Below are 19,367 nucleotides of genomic sequence, written 5' to 3' on the forward strand. Positions count from 1 at the left end.
AAAGAAAGTTGACAAAGTGTTGGCAATCAAATTTTTGAAGGGACTTCAGAATCTAAGCTATGTAAACAACACTCATAACTGTTATTTTACTTGCTTTTATATGTCAGTCAATAAGCATTTACTATGCTTCTATGTGCCAAGGGGGCGGGGCACAAAAACTAAAATGAAACAGCTCCCGTTTCCAAGGAAGTAACAAGCACACATACAAGTACATATGTACTAGCTCTTCATTGTTTAGTACAGTACTTAGCATGTAAGTGTTTAATAACTGCTCGTTCATTCAAGAGGTGGAGAGGTGAAGAAGTGCATGGGGGACAGCTTGTGCAAAACAGAGAAAATAGATGTAATGTTGTGGGCAAGGAGCAGCAAGGGAGCCAATTTGACTGGACAGTGGATCCTGGGAAGGGGACAGCTGCAGGGGAAGGCTGCAAAAGTAGATCAGATAAAGCTTAGAAAGGATTTCAGATCCTTAAACAGAAGAGTTTGTAGTTGATCCAGTGGTACTACGGAGCCACTGGAATTTATTGATTTAGGAAGTGACCATGGTCAGACCTTTTCTTTCAGAGTATTACTTTGGTAGCCCAGTGGAGAATGAATTTGAGAGGGGAGAGGCTCAGTATGTTTCCCTTTACTAACCTTTGGGCACATATACAAGATTAAGTGTTAGATTCATAAATTAATTTTAGTTTTTTCCTGCCCTATTGATGTATCTCCTCTACCAATTTTTTCCATTTACAAGGACCAGAAACCCAGAGGATCTTCCTCTCTGGGATTGATTTTTTTTTTTTTAATTAGGTAAAAGAGGCCATTCTTTGCCTCATTTCTTACCTAGTCTTAATCACTGAATGGGTGATGCCTCAGACAAACTGAGACCTGGGAAAGACCTCAGCTTAAAAAGGCCATGGTCTCCCACTGAATCTTGGGGCCATCTTCAGTCAACCTGATCTATATCTTGCCATTGGACCCTGATGGCTCTGGAGGAGAAAGTGAGGCTGGTGACTGCATAGCCCTCCCTCACTTAAATCCAGTTTACTTGCATGTCACGACATCTCCTTCCTAGAGAACAGAAGACAGACAACAAGGGTAGATGTGTTTGGCTACATGCCTGATGTTTTAAATAAAATTTCAGCAAGCATTATAGATTTAAGGTGATGTGATCATTCACTCAGTAAGTTCTTATTGTGTGCCATGTACTGTGTCAAAGGCTGGAGAAGATGGGAGGATAAAGCCAGTCAATCTCATGGGAGATTGCAAGGTCAAGTAATTTGAAGTCCTTAGACCTCAGTTTCCTTATCTATAAAATAATAGAGTTGAACTAGATGGTCTCTGATATCCCTTCCCACTCTAACTCTATTGTCCGATGATCCTAAGTTCTGAGGTCAGAATACTGGGGTGGTGGGAGTGTACTGAGGTGGGCAGACAGTTGCAGGTGTTGCCCCTTATGCAATGTTTTCCTTACTTCTTGCCATTTTGGGGGTAGTTGGAAAGGGGAGCAAATGATTACTATTTCACAGGACATAGAGAGTACTTGGTGTATGTGACAGTGAGGTGGTTGGAAGCCAGCTTATGTATTATAAATACAGGAGTATGGAAAAGAGATGTGTTGTATTTGGGGGTATGTATGCTTGTGCATGTTTGTGTGTGTAGATAGATGAGTGTGCATTTTCTGAGTGATGAGAGAGTGGTTACAGTTTTTGATGGAGGCTGAGAGCTTGGGAGTCCTTGCTAGTGCCTGTTAAAAATTGGCACATGAGCAAACAAAGTGGGTGCAGGTAAATGTGGCTTGAAGGAGTGAGCCTGAAGAGTAGATGAGTGGTGTTTCCCAGAGACCTCTGAGGGAAGAGGCTGAAAGTAGCCAAAATGAGGTCTTTGCCTGTGAAGGAGCTGATCACCATCCTTTTTGATCTGAGAGATCTGAGCATAAGGAAGAAACTATGATGGAAAGGACTTCTAAATTGATGCTTCTAACCTTGAATGGACAGACTTCAGTGAGAAAGGAGAAAAGAGTGAATGATTAGAGAGGCCTTTGACACTACTTAGCCCTTTGAGAGTAGGTTAGAGAGTCAGGCCACCTGAAAGAAAGTTGACAAAGTGTTGGCAATCAAGTACTTCCACAACCTACAAGAGTCCTTTTTTCCCCCTTGGCAATCAGCAAGCTGTGCTGGTACACATTGCTGGGCAGTCGGGATACAAAGACAAATATGAATAGTGCCTGCCCTAAAGGAGCTTCAATTCTTTTTTTTTTTTTTAATTAAATTAAATTAATTTTTTTAGGAGCTTAAATTCTTTTGGAGGAGACAAAAGTACATACATATATTGTTGTTCAGTTGTGTTTGATTCTTTGTGACCCCAGGTGGGGTTTTCTTGGCGAATATACTGGAGTGGTTTGCTATTTACTTCTCCAGTGGATTAAGGTAAACAGAGTTAAGTGACTTGCCCAGGGGCACGCAGCTAGTGAGTCCATGATCAAATTTGAACACAAGTCTTCCTAACTCCAGGCACAGTACTCTATCCACTGAGCCTCCTAGCTGCCTCCACATATGTGTATAGGTGTGTACAAAATAAATGCCCTTGGTCAAGTCACTTTTATCTTTCTGATCCCTAGTTTCTGTGCTTTGTAAAATGAGGGTGTTAGACTATATAGATGGCCTCTGAGCTTTCTTCCAGCTTGTCCACTACCCCATTCAATAAACACTTACTGAACACCTATAACATGTTAGGTACTAGTTGTAGAGACAAAGATGAAACAGCCCTTTCTTGCCTTCCTGTGTGGTGCTTCTACTTTAAAGAGATGCAACACTTAACATTTTTTGCCCAGGAATAAATAAAATGTGTATTTCTTTAGTCCTTTAACATTTAAAAAGCACCTCCCTCCCTACAACTCTGTCAAAACTGATGATTTGTAAGTATTTGGGCTATGGCCACAAAGGTAATGCATGTTATAACTGGGATTTGAGACCATGTTTCTTCAGATTAATTTTCTTTGAAGATTCATTATTGCCATAGAAGACAAGTGCCCCTATTCCTAAAAAGTATGCTGCCTTGCAAGGGCAAAGCAGTCTTTTTCTTTGAAAATTAAAAAAGAGATAATAAGTATTTATTTTTCTCTTCTTTCCACCATCTTTGTCCCATTAGGGAAAAAAACAAAACCAAACCTTTGTAACATATATGCATAGTCAAGCAAAACAAATTCCCATGCTGGCCATGTCCAAAATGTGTCTCATTTTTTTATTTTGAGTTTTTCACCTCTTTGTCCAGAAGTGGGTAGCATTCTTCATCATTGGTCCTCTAGAATAGTGGTTGGTCATTATTATTTTGTCTTTCCAAATTATTTATCTTTACAGTGTTCTTACTGCATGTGTTCTCTTAGTTCCTCTGCTCACTTCTCTCTGCATCAGTTCATATATGTCTTCTCAGGTTTCTCTGAAACTCATTTTTGTCATTTCTTATGGCACAATAGTTTTACATTCATGTGTCATAATTTGTTAAGCTGTTTTCCCAATTGAGTTCTCTTTCTTCCCTCAGAGAGTGTCAGGCTGGTGGATGGACCCTGTGGGCTGAGAGGTAAAGAAAGGACAGCTGCCCCTTGTTTGGGAAGATTTTATTTTTAAAAGGATGTTTAGAAAAGGGAACAAATGATTTCAATGCTTAGTAAGATAGATTTAGAACTAAAACAGACCTTGGAGATCTAGTTTACTTCTTCAATTTGCAGATAAGGAAACTGAAATCCAGAGAGAAAAGTAACTTACTTAGGATCATACAGAATAATTAGCAGAGCTGGGATTCAAAGCCAGGGACTGTGACATCAAATGTAGTGGTTTCCCATTCTTCCCCAGCCTCCCTTCCTCCCATGGTGGGGTTGGAAGCTTCTGGGTGCTGTAAGCATGGGAAAATGGAAGGAGAGGTAGTTATTACCCAAATATAAGTAGGTAGATGGAAGTAACTTGGTGGCCTAAGTCAAATTTGGGAATTTGCCTAAGAGTAAACAGAGTATGGAGGATGAAGATTTGGGAGCCTATGGTGATTGATCTCGGTAACTGACATAGAAGTGGGCAAGTGATCAGTAGAGTAAGTATGGAGTAAGCAATAATAAAAGCTGTCAGTATAAATTTTGCCAAGTATTTTGCTGTTGAATTGTGGGTATCACTGAGTTTGCTTTAGGGTTTCTGTTCACCAGAAACAGTGCTTGAGTAGCTGAAGGAAACCAGATGAGCTAGGAACTACCATTTTTTGTTATAGTAAAATGGGACTGTGTCATAGTGTTATCAAAATATATACATACATACATATATACATATATACACATATACACATATACACAGATACATACATACATATATATATGTATATATAAAACCCAACAAATTTGTGAACCCCAGGTTAAAAACTGCCTGGATTAGAGGAAGGCCTTTGGCTTTGTTGGATAGGTCCTGGATAGGATTTATGGGAAGAAAAGAACAGAAATTGCCTAGGATAAGAAGGTGTTTATGGGTTGAGATCTGTTTGGTTGGAGGTGTAAAGTATTTGTATTGATGAAATCATAGATCTGTTGAAGTAATACAGTGTTTTAAAGTAATAGTGTCAAACTCAAGCAGAAATGGGCCAGTCTGGACATTAAGGCTCCCTGCAGGCTGCATATTTACTTAGTTTTAAAATGGACCTTCATCTGTGTCTATTTTTAGTTTTTATTTTAAAAAAAATTTCCCAATTACATTTTAATATTGTTTCAGCCATACTAGGAATTATTGTGGGTTGTATGCAGCCCTGAACAGTGTGTTTGACATCTGGGCTTTAAAGGAGGCCTTAAAAAGCTTATATATATTTCATTTTCCCCACTCCCAATTTTGCATTATGAACAATACACAGAAAAAATTTCTCTTCTGCTGTACAAGTTTGGCTTCAGAATATCTAGAAATTTTATATTTGTAAGCATGTGGCCTCTCATTTGACAGAATTTAGTGGAAATTAGGGCTGAAAGGTGAACAGATCTATAGATTTTCAAGAGTATAGATTACTTTTTCCTTAAAGAGCCCAGGGATGTGGCTAATTGTGGATAGAGAACTGGGAGTTAAAGTAGGTTGGAAGTTGAAGGTAAATTTTGATTTAAAGTAGAATCAAGAACAGAAACACTGGTTAGGAGTAGAAGTAAGGGGCAGAAGGCCTGCTGATCCAAATACAATTTGTGATAGGCAATGAACACTTCCAGCTTTTCCACCCAAGTCTTATGTTTAAAACCTTTCTTCTGTCATCCTCTTCCCCATCTTGTATTCCCATGCTGCTTCTCCCATCAGGGTGAAAAACATTACAAAAAGTACTATTGTTCAATCAACTAACATATATTAAGTGCCCTGGAAATACAAATGCAAAAATGAGACTGCCCCTGCTTTCTTACATTCTATTGAGACAGACATGTACATACTTATGTATATATAGAAAAAAATGCAAGGTAATTTTCTGAGGGAAGACTCTAGATACTGGTGGGCTCAGAAGCAGCTAGCTTCATGTACCAAGTGGATTTGAACTAAACACTTGAACTGAGTTCTGAAAGAAGCCGTTCTAAGAAGGGATGGTGAGGAGAGAGAGTGGTATCCCGTACAGTAGGCCATGTAAAGTCAGAGAGATGAGAGATGTAATGTTGAAGATCAGTTTGTGAAGAGTAATTGTGAAATGAATCTCAAAAGGTACTTTGGAGTCACATTGTGAAGTACTTTAAATGCCGAACAGAGGCGTGATATTTAATCCTTCACTAATAATTAAGGACTTCTAATGGGTTGCTCCTTTTAAAAAGAGGACTAGACAGATAAATATAGATGGTGACATTTTTCCCTCTTTGAGTATTAAGGGATGATTTGTTTGGAGCCATGAAATTTTGCCTTAAAGTTTTCTGATACTGTTTCATGTACTCTTCCCAGGCCTTTGGTTTTTCTCTGTAAAATGAATTGTAGTGTTAGACCTACATTTTAGGAAAGTGACTTTGGCAGCTGAGGGAAGAGTAGTTGGGGAGGGGAAAGATTGGAGGCAGAGACCAATTAGAAGCCTATTGCAGTAGTACAAGTGAGAGGTGATAAGAAGCTGGAGTAAAGTGGTAGCCGTTTAAGTAGTGAGAAAGAGACATACATGTTGTGGAGATAACAATTGGTTTTGGTAACTGATTGACTCCTCACTCCCCCTAAACCCATAGCCACATGGTTGTGAACCTGGGTGACTGGGAGAATGGTAACACAGCTGATTGTGGTTCTGATGGATAGCTGGTGCAACCTGGAATAATTTTAACTGGGACATTTCTTTGCTTTTAGTTGCTGAAAATAGTTCTTTGAGATTCTGTGATGCCCTTTTGCTGTTGTTTGGTGTTTTCTCATGTTCCATTCACTGCCTGTGTTGAAATTCTATTCTATTGAGGTTGTGCAGAAGGTGTGATAGACTTTGGAAAACACAGAAAACTAGGCACAAAGACTTCCCAAATTCAACAATTTGTTAGGATCTAAAATCCAATACAGTATTAAAACACAACATAATTTTAATCATTTATTGTTTATTTTAATTTAATAATATTAACTATGTTTGATTATTAATTTTTATTGTTAACATTTATATGCTATGTAAAGTCTATGACACGCTAAAATAAGCACTCTATGTGCTTCAGAAGCACTGTTTAAAATTACTGATACCTGAGGCTGAGTATAGATTATGAGAAAGAATTTGGAGAAGAGTGTTGAATATATTGGATGAGAACAACTTCTTTTGGCTTTTGGAGGGATATAGATTTAGAAAACAAATAAAAATTCAAGGTAATAGCTTTTGCTTTTTTTTTTTTTTGGTAATTTTGCCACATAGTCATAGTTCTAGAGGTCTCAGCTTAATGTAGTGGAAAGAGTATTGTACTTGGGAAGTCAGGAGTGGCTATGTGACATGGGGCAAATCATCTGACATCTCTGAGCTTGGGTTCCTCATCTAAAATGTCAGCACCTACCTCACAAGATGGTTACTGTAAAAATCCTATGAAATAATGTATTTGAAAGCTCTTTGTAACTGCAATTTACTAGAGAAATGTTATTAATGGTACCAGTGGTTATTATTAAAGAATTAACTAGTGAACATTTAGTTCCTCTGATTTACTAGCTTAATGACCCTGTCAAAAAATGAAGTAGGTTTCATCTGTCATGACTTGTGCTCGATAAAGCCATGCTGTCTCTTTTTGACTGTTAATTAACTTCCTTTTCTAGATGTTCACTAGGTATTTCTTTAATAATAACCATTGGAACCATCTCCTCTTCATCTTAACTTGTTGCAGAGCACTTTCCATATGTACTCTCATTGATCAGTACAGTAGCCCTGTGAGGTAGATGCTTTTGTTTTCCCCTTATCATTGATGAATAAACAGTAGCTCAGATAGAGTGACTGAATTGCCTGGGATCACATAAGCTAATAAATGTCTGAATTTGAATTTGAATTCAAAGCTGCCCAACTCCAGGTTTGGCATTCTATCCACTATGCCTCTGTGATTCACTGCCTTGTCCTACCTGGGGTAGGAACTGCTTATTCTTCCTGGGTGCCCAGGGAATTGGGAGGGAGAAGGGGCAGGCTAGTAGTGTTCTTGAGTTGCGTTGGCAGAAAAGTCATTACCCCCCCCCCCCCCCAGCCTCTCTGAACAGTGCCTTGCACATAGTAGGTATTATAAATTATTTGTTGAATTGGATCCTTTTTTTTGGTCTAGGCAATGGGATTAAGTGACTTGCCCAGGGTCACACAGCTACTAAGTCTGTGTGTCTAAGGTCACATTTGAACTCAGGTCCTCCTGACTCCGGGGCCAGTACTCTATCCACTGCACCACCTAGCTGCCCCTTGTTGAATTGAATTCATTTGAATTGAGGTAGGCTATTCCCAGATGACACATGTACATTCTGTCACTGGACTCACATTTGAAGCTTTTCTGTCATCAGTGATAGGGGAATTATCTAGTATATTAGCTGTCCTCCCAGCTTTGTGTCAGCTCCAAATTTGCTATGTGCCATTTATGCCTGAATCCAAGTCATTGTAAAAATGTTACGTAGTACTGGGCCAAGCTTAAATCCTTGTCACGCACTGCTAGTGACTTCTTTTCAATTTGACATTGAATTATGAATTTTAGAGTTTGGCCATTCAAGCAGCTCATATTCCATATGATTCCATGCTGCCTAGCCCACTTTTCTCTATCTTTTTCACAGAAGTAATATGGGATACATGAAATACCATTAAGAACTTTGCTAACATGTAGCCAGATTGTCTACAGCACTCCTCTAATTTAGTAGCTTAATGACCCTGTCAAAAATGAAGTAAGTTTCATCTGTCATGACCTGTGCTTGATAAAGCCATGCTGTCTCTTTTTGACTGTTAATTAACTTCCTTTTCTAGATGTTCACTAGTTATTTCCTTAATAATGATATATTCCAGAATTTTTCTAGAAATTGAAGTCAAGATCATTGGCTGAAAGTTTGCAGACTCTATTCTTTTTCTTTTGAGGAGATGTAGAATGTTTTCTATGTTATGTCTGTGTGTTAGTGTATAAAAAATGCTCTTTATGTATAAAACATAGAAAGATGATGCTGAATTTTTGGTGTTCTTGGATATATAGTACATTAGGAGGGTAGCTGTCATAAGAGCTGCCAATTGAGTATTAAAAAAAAAACCCAAACCATAACACACTGAAATAATTAAGGCTTGTTCTTATCTCTACCACCTTTCCTCCCCCTTGCTGCTGCTCCCCAGCTAAATATTATATAGGGCTGACCTGTAATCTACATTTGCGTTTTTGAAAGGCACATCCTTTATAATTCACCAAAATGAAAAAATTGTATATTAAAAATTGTAGATTGTATAATGTGAAATAAGACAGATTAGGGATGTTTTTAGCTACTTAAGACAAAGGGCTTCCAACTACCTGAGTTTTATTTGTAATTGAATTCTAGTTAATATCATCACTAGAAAATAATATACCTATATATTTCTTTTTCTTTTTTCTTTTAAAATTTATTTACTTTTAATGTTCTTAAAATTTTTTTTTGTTTCAGACTCTCCCTCCCACCTCTCCCCTACTCAATAAACAATGTGATATTAACTATACATGTAAAATCATGCAAAACATATTTTCATATTAACTATATTACAAAAAGGGAAGAATAATGAAGAGAGAAAACTATACTTCAGTTTGCACTCAGAGTTCATCAATTCTCTCTGGAAGCGGATAGTGTTTTTTTGGAATTTTCTTGGGTCATGATATTAATCAGAGTAACTGAGTCTTTCACAGTTGATCATTACAGTATTACTGTCACTGTGTACAATGATCTCTTAGTTTTGCTTACTTCACTTTGTTATCAGTTCATATAGATCGTCCCATGTTTTTCAGAAATCATCCTCCTTGTCATTTCTTATAGCACAGTAGTCCTACTTCACAATCATATGCTATAACTTATTCAGCCATTCCCCAATTGATGAGCATCCCCTCAATTTCCAGTTCTTTGCCACCATAAAAAGTTGCTATAAATATTTTTGTACATATAAGTCCTTTTCTTTTTTCTTTGATCGTTTTGGGGTACAGACCCAGTAGTAGTATTTTGGGTAGAAGGATATACACAATTTTATAGCCCTTTAGGCATAGTTTCAAATTGTTCTCCACAATGGTTGGACCAGTTCACAACTCTACCAGCAGTTCATTAGCAGTCCAGTTTTCCCCTCCAGCATTTGTCATTTCTGGTAGGTGAGAGGTAGTGCCTCAGAGTTGTTTTAATTTGCATTTCTCCAATCAATAGTGATTTAGAGCATTTTAAAAATATATCTCTAGGTAGCTTTGATTTTTTTCTTCTGAAAACTTCTAGTTCATATCCCTTGACAATTTATCATTATTTTTATAAACTTTACTCAGTTCCCTCTATATTTGAGAAAAGAGGCCTTTATCAGAAAAACGTGCTATAAAAACTTTTGATATTACTTCATTGTCTGTGATTTCTTTTATCAAGATGTAGTTTCAGTGGTTGTCTCTTTGAATTGTCTGTTTTTGCTTTTACTTTGTCTGAGATCATGATTATTACCTCTGCCTTTTTAACTTATAGATTCTATTCCATCTCCTTATTTTAAGTCTGCATGTGTCTGTTTCAAGTGTGTCTCTTGTAAACAACATATTGTTGGATTCTGGTTTCTAATCCATTCTGCTATCTGCTTCCATTTTGTGACTGAACTCATCCCATTTACATTCACTTTTATGATTATTAATTGTGGTTATTCTTTCCTCTAATGTATGTTATAGTCTCTACTGAATAGATGATCTTTCTGGTTCCTTTCAGAGGTAAGATTATATGAATCAGGCACCTAGGTGGACCGAGCTCAACTGATAGAGTACTGGACCTCGAGAAACACCAGAGTCCAAATCTAGCCTCAGACACTTAGTAGCTATGTGATTTTGGGGAAATCGCTTAACCTCTCTAACTCAGTTTCTGATAATAACAGCACTTACTTCCTAGGGTTGTTGTGAGGATCAGATGAGATGATATTTGTAAAGGTCTTAGCACAGTATCTGGCACACAGTAGGTACTGTGTTCCTCCTGGATTAGCATAGTGGCACATAGTAGGCACTTGTTTCCTTCCTTTTTCAAGAGATTTGTGTGTGTGTGTGTGTGTGTGTGTGTGTATAAGCAAACTTCCTAGATGCCCTCGAAACTTTGAGGATGGCACACTTTTTTTTTTTTTTTGCATTTTTAGTACTAGTTGATAAGTATTTAAAGATTGATATCTTGATTTTCCTTTGAAAGGCAGATGACAACACAAAGGGCAATGGAAACCTACATAATGGGGGTAAATAGATGAAATATTCTGCCAAGGATGACCTGGACATAAGAAGTATCATAAAAGATGTTATAGAGGAAGTATATGATTAGGAGGAGTGGACCAGGAATGTAGTGATGAGAATCAACAGATTGAAAGTGTGGGTTATCCTTAAGGTACTGAAGGAATAAAAGGAAGGAAGTTTTTCAGTCAATTAAGTAGATTCTTTTATGGAGGAATTTTAGGTTAAAAGATTGAGAAGATTAGTACAAGATGATAAGATATTGTAGGGGTTGTGATCCACATTGGTTGATGGAGTAATGACTCCACTAAAATGACGGGTAGAAAAATTCATCCTGCCTTTATTAAGTGTTTGCTCATAAGCCAGACACTGTGCTTGACATTTGGGATAGAGAGTCAAAAAGAAAAAGCGCCCTGTTCTTAAGGAACTTACCTTATATTGAGGATAGGGAACAATATGTACCAAAAGTAATTTCAGGTAGAGGTGGAACAGGGAAGAAAGGAGTAGCATTGGGAGAGGAGTGGGAGAAATCAGAAAAAAGCATTTACAGAAGATAGCATTTGAGATGAGCCTTGAAGGGTTCTATTGGTTCCAAAATGAAAAAGTAAGGAAGGCTAGCTTTCCAGGCAAAAGGGACAGCCAGCCTATGCAAAGACATGGTGGCAGGAGATGGATTTATTTTTTTGTCTTGTAAACAGTAGGTATGTTAGTTATCAAAGTGAGAATTTGACTCTGAAATTTGAGGAATTCAGTCTACATGAAAATGAAATGCTTCTACCTCATCTAGTCTTGTGGAAGTTAAAAAGTTTTTGTTTTGTTTTTTTAATTTTGTTATTTGGTCTTTTTATTTTTTAATGTATTGCTGGCCCTTTCGTTTTCAATGTTTCTGTTTTAGTATTACTTAGTATTAGAGAGTATTAGAGAGTTACTGGCATTCTACTGGCATTCATTAATCACAGCACTGGAACACTTAAGTGGTTAATAAGAAAGGGCACATCACAGAATATGCTGAAGAGTTATACATTTTGCTTCAAGTGTTTAAGTGTCTCCTGAATGAATTGCTTTATTAATTTAGGGTTGTGGGTTTTTCCTCAAAGGGGTAATTAATTTGCTGTGAATTCTATTTTTAGTACTAATAAGTATTCTCTTTTCTTTTGCAGGTTCTTTCTATCTTGTATGATAAGCAAAAATGTCAGAGGATATAAGGAAAAGGTTTGAGTTTCCTAATTCCCTTATCCAGTCACAGGTAATTATCTTGTTAGCAGCCTGTAAATTTCACTGTCATGTTAATAAAACTTCTGAATTTCTGACTTTTAACTAGTTTTGCCCTGCTTATGAACATTTCTTTTAAAAAAAAATAAAAAGCCAAAACCAAAGTCATGAGATAATTCATTAGAAATGTACTACCTAAGGAAATAATTACCTTAAAAAGATCACTTTCCTTGGACTCTTTTGTTATATCACAATTTCCTTCTTAACCCACTACAACCTTGATTAATTCACATTTATTCCAAATAGGCTTTTTTTTTTTTTACATTTTTGTTCTAATTAAATAATAAGTAGCTATTTATTGGTGACTTTTTCTTTTTCAAAAAAACAACTTCAATGGTATATCCAGAACTGAGTTCAGATTTATCTTAATGTCTTATATTCTATATTTGTGATTATACAAAAAGAATTCATTTTCAAAATGATCCTTTTTGAGACCATGTGCAGTGTTTTACTGGTCCTAGGTGACATATTTTCTTCTCTGTGAGGTCTTTTATTCCCACCTGTTCTCTCTCTGAAGTTCTTTCTGATTTTCTTCAGATGGGGGTGTAGGTTACACTTGTCTTCCTACTCTGCTGCCTCCATAACAAGCATGCAGCCCTTTTCAGATTTTCTAAAGGTTGTTTCTAGTTACCATAAGTAAATGAACAAATATAAAATAGTAAAACGTTGAGGAAGTAAAAGAAATCTTTAAGGCCTGTGATGGTAATCTAAATAGGGCCTAGATCCTTTTCACTGACCCATCTCTTTGTTCTGGCTTAGGAGTTAGCCTTCTTGTAAAGGAATCAAAAGTATAAGGAGAGAAAAACTTTGTTGGTGCATTTCTTATCCCAAATTAAGTAAAATTTAGCCCAGATGCAACTTATGGAATGCCCAGATTTTGTTCTGTTTTGCTGTTGTTCATTTGTTTTTTATTATTTTGGAAATAGTACAACTATGCAAACTTTTATTTCCTTTTTATTTATTTTATCTTTATTTGTTCTTAGGCATTGCCATAATAAGAGCTTTAAAAATGTTTGTTGTTTTAAAAAAATACAGTGTTGTCACTTCTTAATGACTGCCCCTCTTCCCTGCCTTCACCCCTGTGGTATCATTCCTTATATAGAAAAGTACAATAAACAATAAATATACATATTGGCCATAGCTAACAGTATCTGCCTCATTGCACACCTAGAATCCTCTGCTAAGAAGAAAAAAATCACACTCTCATCAGTCTTCTGAAGCCATAATTGGTCAGAGGATTTCTCAAAATTCTAATGTCTTTCATTGTTGTTCTATTTAATATTATGACTATTGTGTAAATTGTTTTTCTGGTTCTTCTCAGTAACATTCAGACAAGGCTTCCCAGGTTTTCTGTGAATTCATCCCTTTCATCCTTTCTTATGGTACAGTGATATTCCCTATTACATTCACACACAACAGTTTATTCAGCTTCCCGATTGATAGGTTCCCAAATTGTTTCCAGTTCTTTGCTAAAATACAAAAAGTACTGTTTTAAGTATTTTTCTGTGTGTGGCTCCTTTCTCTCTATTTTTGATCTTTTCTGGAATATTCCTAGTAGTGGTATCACTGGGGTAAAGGGAATATACAGCTTGGTGACTTTTGCAATATAGCTACAAGTTGCTTATCAGAATGGTTGGACCATTTCACGCCACCAACACAAGTATGTTAATTTTGCTATCCTCCCACATCTCCAACAAGTCATAATTTTTTTTTATTTGCCCAGTTTGCCAATCTGATAGTTTTGAAGTGGAACCTCATATATATTTTAAATTTGCATTTGTTATTATAAATGATTTTGAACATTTTTTTATGATTGTGGATATTTGCCTTTCTTCTCTTAAGAACTCTCTGTACATATCTTTTGATCTACTATTAGAGAATATATCAATTCCTTACATATCCTAGATACCTTCCTTTATCAGAGGTACTTGCAGCATTCTCTTCAATCAACACCTTCTCTTATGACATAAGCTGCACTGATTTTGTTATTGCAAAAACAAAACAAAACATGTAATCGGAAATTTTTTCTTTAAATAAATCTTTTGTGATCATATCTGTCCATTGTTTGGTTAAGAAGTCTCCCAGCCATGGCTTTGCATTCCCTCTTTTCCTATGATTTTTTTTTTTCTGATGTGAGCTGTTGTATTTAGGTCACAAATACATTTGAAGCTTATTATAGTATACAGTGTGAGATTTTGGTCTAAAGCTAATTCCTACCAATCTGTTTTCTAATTTCCCCAGAAATATTTGGTAAATAGGGAACTCTTTCTCCGTAGTTGGAGTTTTGGGGTTTATTGGATACTGTTATATTTGTTTGCTTCTAGGTTGTTGTTCTATTTGGTGTAATCCAGCCCAAGATTCTTTGACTCTCAACACTAAGGGGATTTGTGTTGATACCATTGGTAGGTCTAATGCATTTCAGCAAGCATTTATTAAGCACCTCCTGTATACTAGGCACTTGCGATGAAAAGACAAAAATGGAGTGAAAAAACTAAAACAAAACAGGCCTTTTCCTGACGAGCTAACATTCTGTTGAAGAGTTTAGATCTTTTTTTATTCTTAGTCCCATCTCTGATCTTGGGTTGTATTCTACTTCCTTTCTTTTTTTTTTTTTTTTTAAGGCAATTGGGGTTAAGTGACTTGCACAGGGTCACACAGCTAGTAAGTGTCAAGTGTTTGGTCTGAGGCCAAATTTGAACTCAGGTCCTTCTGACTTCAGGGCCGATGCTCTATCCACCGTGCCAACTAGCTGCTCCTATTCTACTTCCTTTCTGCAGCAAAATTAGTATTAGATTTTTCCTTGGTCCTTGACTTCCTAAATGGAAGAAAGTGATTCCCTATCAGTCTCTAGAAATTCCTCTTCGAGTGTCAGTTCCTACTTCATATCTGCCTCCTTTTGCTTCTTTCTCAGAAGGCTTAATGGTTTTGCACTTGGAAGTCTTAAATTCTCCCGTGACCCCTTTCTGTCTTGTTTGGTTTGTTTAAAGTTGTTGTTCAGCCTTGTCTGACTCTTTGTGACCTCATTTTGGGTTTTCTTGGCAAAGATACTGGAGTAGTTTGTCACTTCCTTCTCATTTTTACAGATGGAGGAAACTGGGGCAAACAGGGTTAAATGCCTTTCCAGGATCACCCAGCTAGGAAGTGTCTGAGGCCAGATTTGAACTCAGGAAGATGAGTCTTCCTGACTCCCAGGCCTGGCACCCCCTAGCTGCCCTTTAAACTCATATAGAAATGAGGACCACTAAACTGGACATAAGGGTCTTTGCAGGCCATATATTGACTTATAAAATAATATATTAACATTATCTTTGTTTTATTGTATTTTTGTTTACTTTGTTAAATATTTTCCAATTACATTTTAATCTGGTTTGGGCCACACTAGGGAGTCTCAAGGCCACAGGTGACTTGTGGGCAGTGTGTTTGTTGTCTCTGGTCTGAAGTGATTTTACTAGGCTAGTTATACCCTTATCTGAAACATGACTTTTTTTCCCCTGTAGTTCTGATAATTAATTAGATAATAATAGCTAACATTTATATGGCCCTTACTCTGAAGCAGACACCAAGTGTTTTACAATTATAATTTCATTTGATCCTCAGTAATTTTTGTAAGCTGTTGTTATTATCATCTCTATTTTACAGATGAGGAAACTGAGACAGAGGTGAAGTAACTTGGCTAGGGTTACACAGCTAGGTAGTATTTGAGTCTGGATTTGAACTTTAGGGTTTAGGTTTTCCAGGCTGGGTGCTGTATTGACTTTGCTACCTAACTTAGCCTTTGGATCTAGTCCCTTGGGGCCATTTAGCTTTCATTTTGAGTACCATTAACACTGGAACTTTCATTATATTGATTCTTTTGCCAGCATAGGATTTTTGCCTTTTCTTCTTTTAAAGCTTAACTCTTCTCTTTAGTGCTTCCATTAAATTCTTGTTTCCTGTCTGAGGAGTGAGATGGCATATGTTTTGGGATAAAAGATGTGCTTAGTTTCCTGACTAAGATTCATAATTTTCACGACATTTTTTGGTTCTGTCCAAAGCTGTGCCTACAGGTACCTGCATAATTCTTAAATTTTCCTGTCCTCTTCCCTTGAATTCAGTCCCTTTAAGTTACAATAGAGAAATACTTTACCCATGCCCTAACAGTTAACAGTAAGAAAGGGGCTGTGGTCACATTCTGAGATCACTAAAAAGTCTTTGGATCTTACATAATTGACAAATTGAATTAAGATCATGATATTACATTTGCCGAAAAAGGAAAATATGCTAACATTTTAGAAAGATTTACCAGAATAATTATCTATACTCCTTAGGTTCTCATGTTCTATAAACCCTGACTCCAGTAGAAAGCAAACAGGAAGGAAGGCCAACCTGAGTCAGGTAGCCTGGCCCTCATTAGTGTAGTCATAGCTGGGTAGTAGTGTCACACAGTTATTGAGTGGTATGTGTCTGAGGCTGGATTTGAACTCAGGTCCTCTTCACTCCAGAGCCAGTGCTCTTATCCATTGCACCACCTAGCTGTCCCTCCAAATTTTTTTGATTGTGAACTTCTATCAGTAAAACACTGTTAAACACACACCCTTAATATATATATATTTACTTATTTGTGGATTATATAATCTAGTACTCTACTAATTATGGATACTATAAAACACAGAGAAATAGAAATTTTGAAAGGATGAGATAGAGAAAAAATAACATTTTATGCTTGAATCATTAGAGAGTGATTGGAGTTTATTGAATAAGAGAATGATGTAATTTGACTTGTGCTTTAGAAAGGTCACTTTGGCATCTGTGTGGAAGATACACTGGAGAAGGGAAACACCTGAGTTAGGGGGATTAAATAGGAAGCTATTGCAATAGTCCAGGTAGGAGGTGCTGAGGGCTGTGAAAGTAGAGAGAGGACAGATCAAAGAGATAGGGAGGTAGAAAGATTGGCATACTGCCTGTGGGAGGTGAGGGAGAGTGAGGAGTCAAAGATGATACAAAATGAAAAGAAGGAAGGCCAACCTTCTAGTCATTGCCCCAAAGTCCAGAGCTTTCCTTTAGAGAGGTGTCTACCAAAACCACAATCTAGGTCTAGGACATTGGAGGTAGATTGAGGCATGGAAAGGGATGGGCAGCCTCTTTCTAGTGATTGATACCTGCACAGCTGACATTTTGTATTGAAGTCTTGATGCAAAGTATTTGCAAAAAGACTCCTATAAAAATAATTATAGATTATACACTAACCTCAATTACAGAGGTAGAAGCATTCTGTGAAGAATTTGAGAAAATGCTCTAAATTAGAGCTTCTTAAACTGTGGGTCACTAAAGGTTGAGACCCACAGTTTAAGAAGTGCTGAAGGTGTCTCAAGTGGAAAAAGTTTAAGAAGACCTGCTCTAAATTAAATCAGTATATGTACTCAGATATTTGGTGACTTCAGTGTAAAATTTGGAAAAGATGAAGATAGAGGGAAGTATATGGAAAGGCATGACTGAGGAAGAATGAATGAGAGGCTTGTAGATTACACAAGAAGTCTCATGCCTTTTATATCACGAACACTTTCTTGCAGAAGAGTTGATATTGAACACCCAATAGCATAGCATCACCACCCGCCCCACGCTCTCTCTGCTGATTGATTATGTTTGAACTCTCAGGAAAAGACTTGTTATTGGGGCAGCTATGTGGCACAGTGGATAGAGCTCTGGTCTTGGAGTCAGGAGGACATGATTTCAAATCCAGCCTCAGACACTTGACACTTACTAGCTGTGTGATCTGGGCAAGTAACTTAACCCTGACTGCCTCACCAAAAAGTGAAAAAAGAAAAGAAAAGGCTTGTTACTGATTTGGGTTTATCCCTGAGTCAGCTGTCTATGTAGTCAGACAACTGACTTGTCAGAAGTAAGATCAGAATTAGTAACAGGCAATAAGAAATAAAAAAACAAGTGAGGAAAAAAGATTTTTAACAATTTAATCCAGAATTAAGTAGCAATTGACTGTTAAAAATGGGAAGTGGATAAGGAGACCAAAAAACCCCCAAAGCTTTTTAAATAATAGCCAGTATTTATGTAGGGTTTTGAGGTTTGCAAAGCATTTTTCATATGTCATTTAATCCTGTTAAAGATTATTATTATTATTATCCACATTTTGCAGATGGGAAACTGAAGTTGATGACATTAAATGACTTGCCCAGAGTCAGACCTAGTAAAAATGTAATACAGAATTTAAACTCAGTTCTTCTTAATGCCAAATCTAGCATTCCATCCACTGTACCTCCTAGCTGCCCATGCTTATTAGGCAGCAAACATATGACTGTTGCTGGTTTGTTGCCAAAGGCTATACAGGGTTAGAATATAAGTTTGTGAAATTTTGTGGGGAAGACTAATGGATGATTGTGAGCAGTAGCATTTCAAAAAGCAGACAGAAGCAGTACAGGCAAAACCAGCACAAAGATAGGCTGGCAAGACATCCAACTCAGCAAAGACATCCTAAATACATTTAAGTACAAAAATGAATGGAGAATAAAAAACAAATGGAAAATGGAAGAAATGTGTAAAAATGACAGTAATCTTTTTTTTTTCCACCAAAGACAGTGGTAACACTATAACATCACAGATCCAGATGTGCTTATTGGGAGATAGGAATGATACTAAAGAGAAAGACTATTGGAAAAGTAGCTGGCATTGACCGTGTATACATATATATATGTGTATATATATATATATATATACATATAAAGAAGATCATTCTGGATGCCTCACAGTTGTGAGGGTGTTGAGGGACTGATACATGAGATATCTAAAGAAGGGAGACAGTAAAGATATAGGTAATAATTCTCAGGCCTTAGTAATATGGAAAAAAGGTGAGGAAGAGAACAGTAATAACTACTGACCTATATTTCTTTTTTTTTTCCCTGACCTATATTTCTCCTACTCTACCAGCTATACAGAATCATTAGGAGTCATCTTTATAAAGGGAGGGCATCATCCATGAAGATGTTAGCACAGGACAAGTAGGCTTTCATGAATAGTACTTTAAAATGGACCACATCTTTATCATATCGTGAATAATTGAAAGATGTAGAGACTGTGAGCCCCACTATATTTATTGTTTGTTGGTCATGGAAAAAAATTTTATTTGGCAGAATAAAACACTGCATTATAAAGTTTTTCAACAGTGTCTCCCCTATGTAAATCAAAATCATTCAAGATTCCTTTAAAGACCTAACAAGAGAAATACAATCAGTGATTCTAGATCAGAAAAATCAGGCAAGGAATAAAACATCGTGATGTATACTCAGCA

At 36.8% G+C, this 19,367-nt stretch overlaps 1 protein-coding gene across 3 annotated transcripts in view; it reads left to right on the forward strand.

Moving 5' to 3' along the window:
* Positions 1 to 19,367, forward strand: part of FOCAD (focadhesin) — a 351,817-nt gene that overhangs the window by 4,799 nt on the left and 327,651 nt on the right. For all 3 annotated transcript variants that reach the window (XM_027859022.1, XM_027859023.1, XM_027859024.1), the window contains exon 2: positions 11,977 to 12,062. In XM_027859022.1, the coding sequence (XP_027714823.1) occupies positions 12,006 to 12,062 (57 nt within the window). In that variant the 5' untranslated portion in view covers positions 11,977 to 12,005. The remainder of the gene's footprint in view (positions 1 to 11,976; positions 12,063 to 19,367) is intronic.

This window comes from Vombatus ursinus, unplaced genomic scaffold, assembly GCF_900497805.2.
Source record: "Vombatus ursinus unplaced genomic scaffold, bare-nosed wombat genome assembly UNPS02014158.1, whole genome shotgun sequence".
Lineage (NCBI taxonomy): Eukaryota > Metazoa > Chordata > Mammalia > Diprotodontia > Vombatidae > Vombatus > Vombatus ursinus.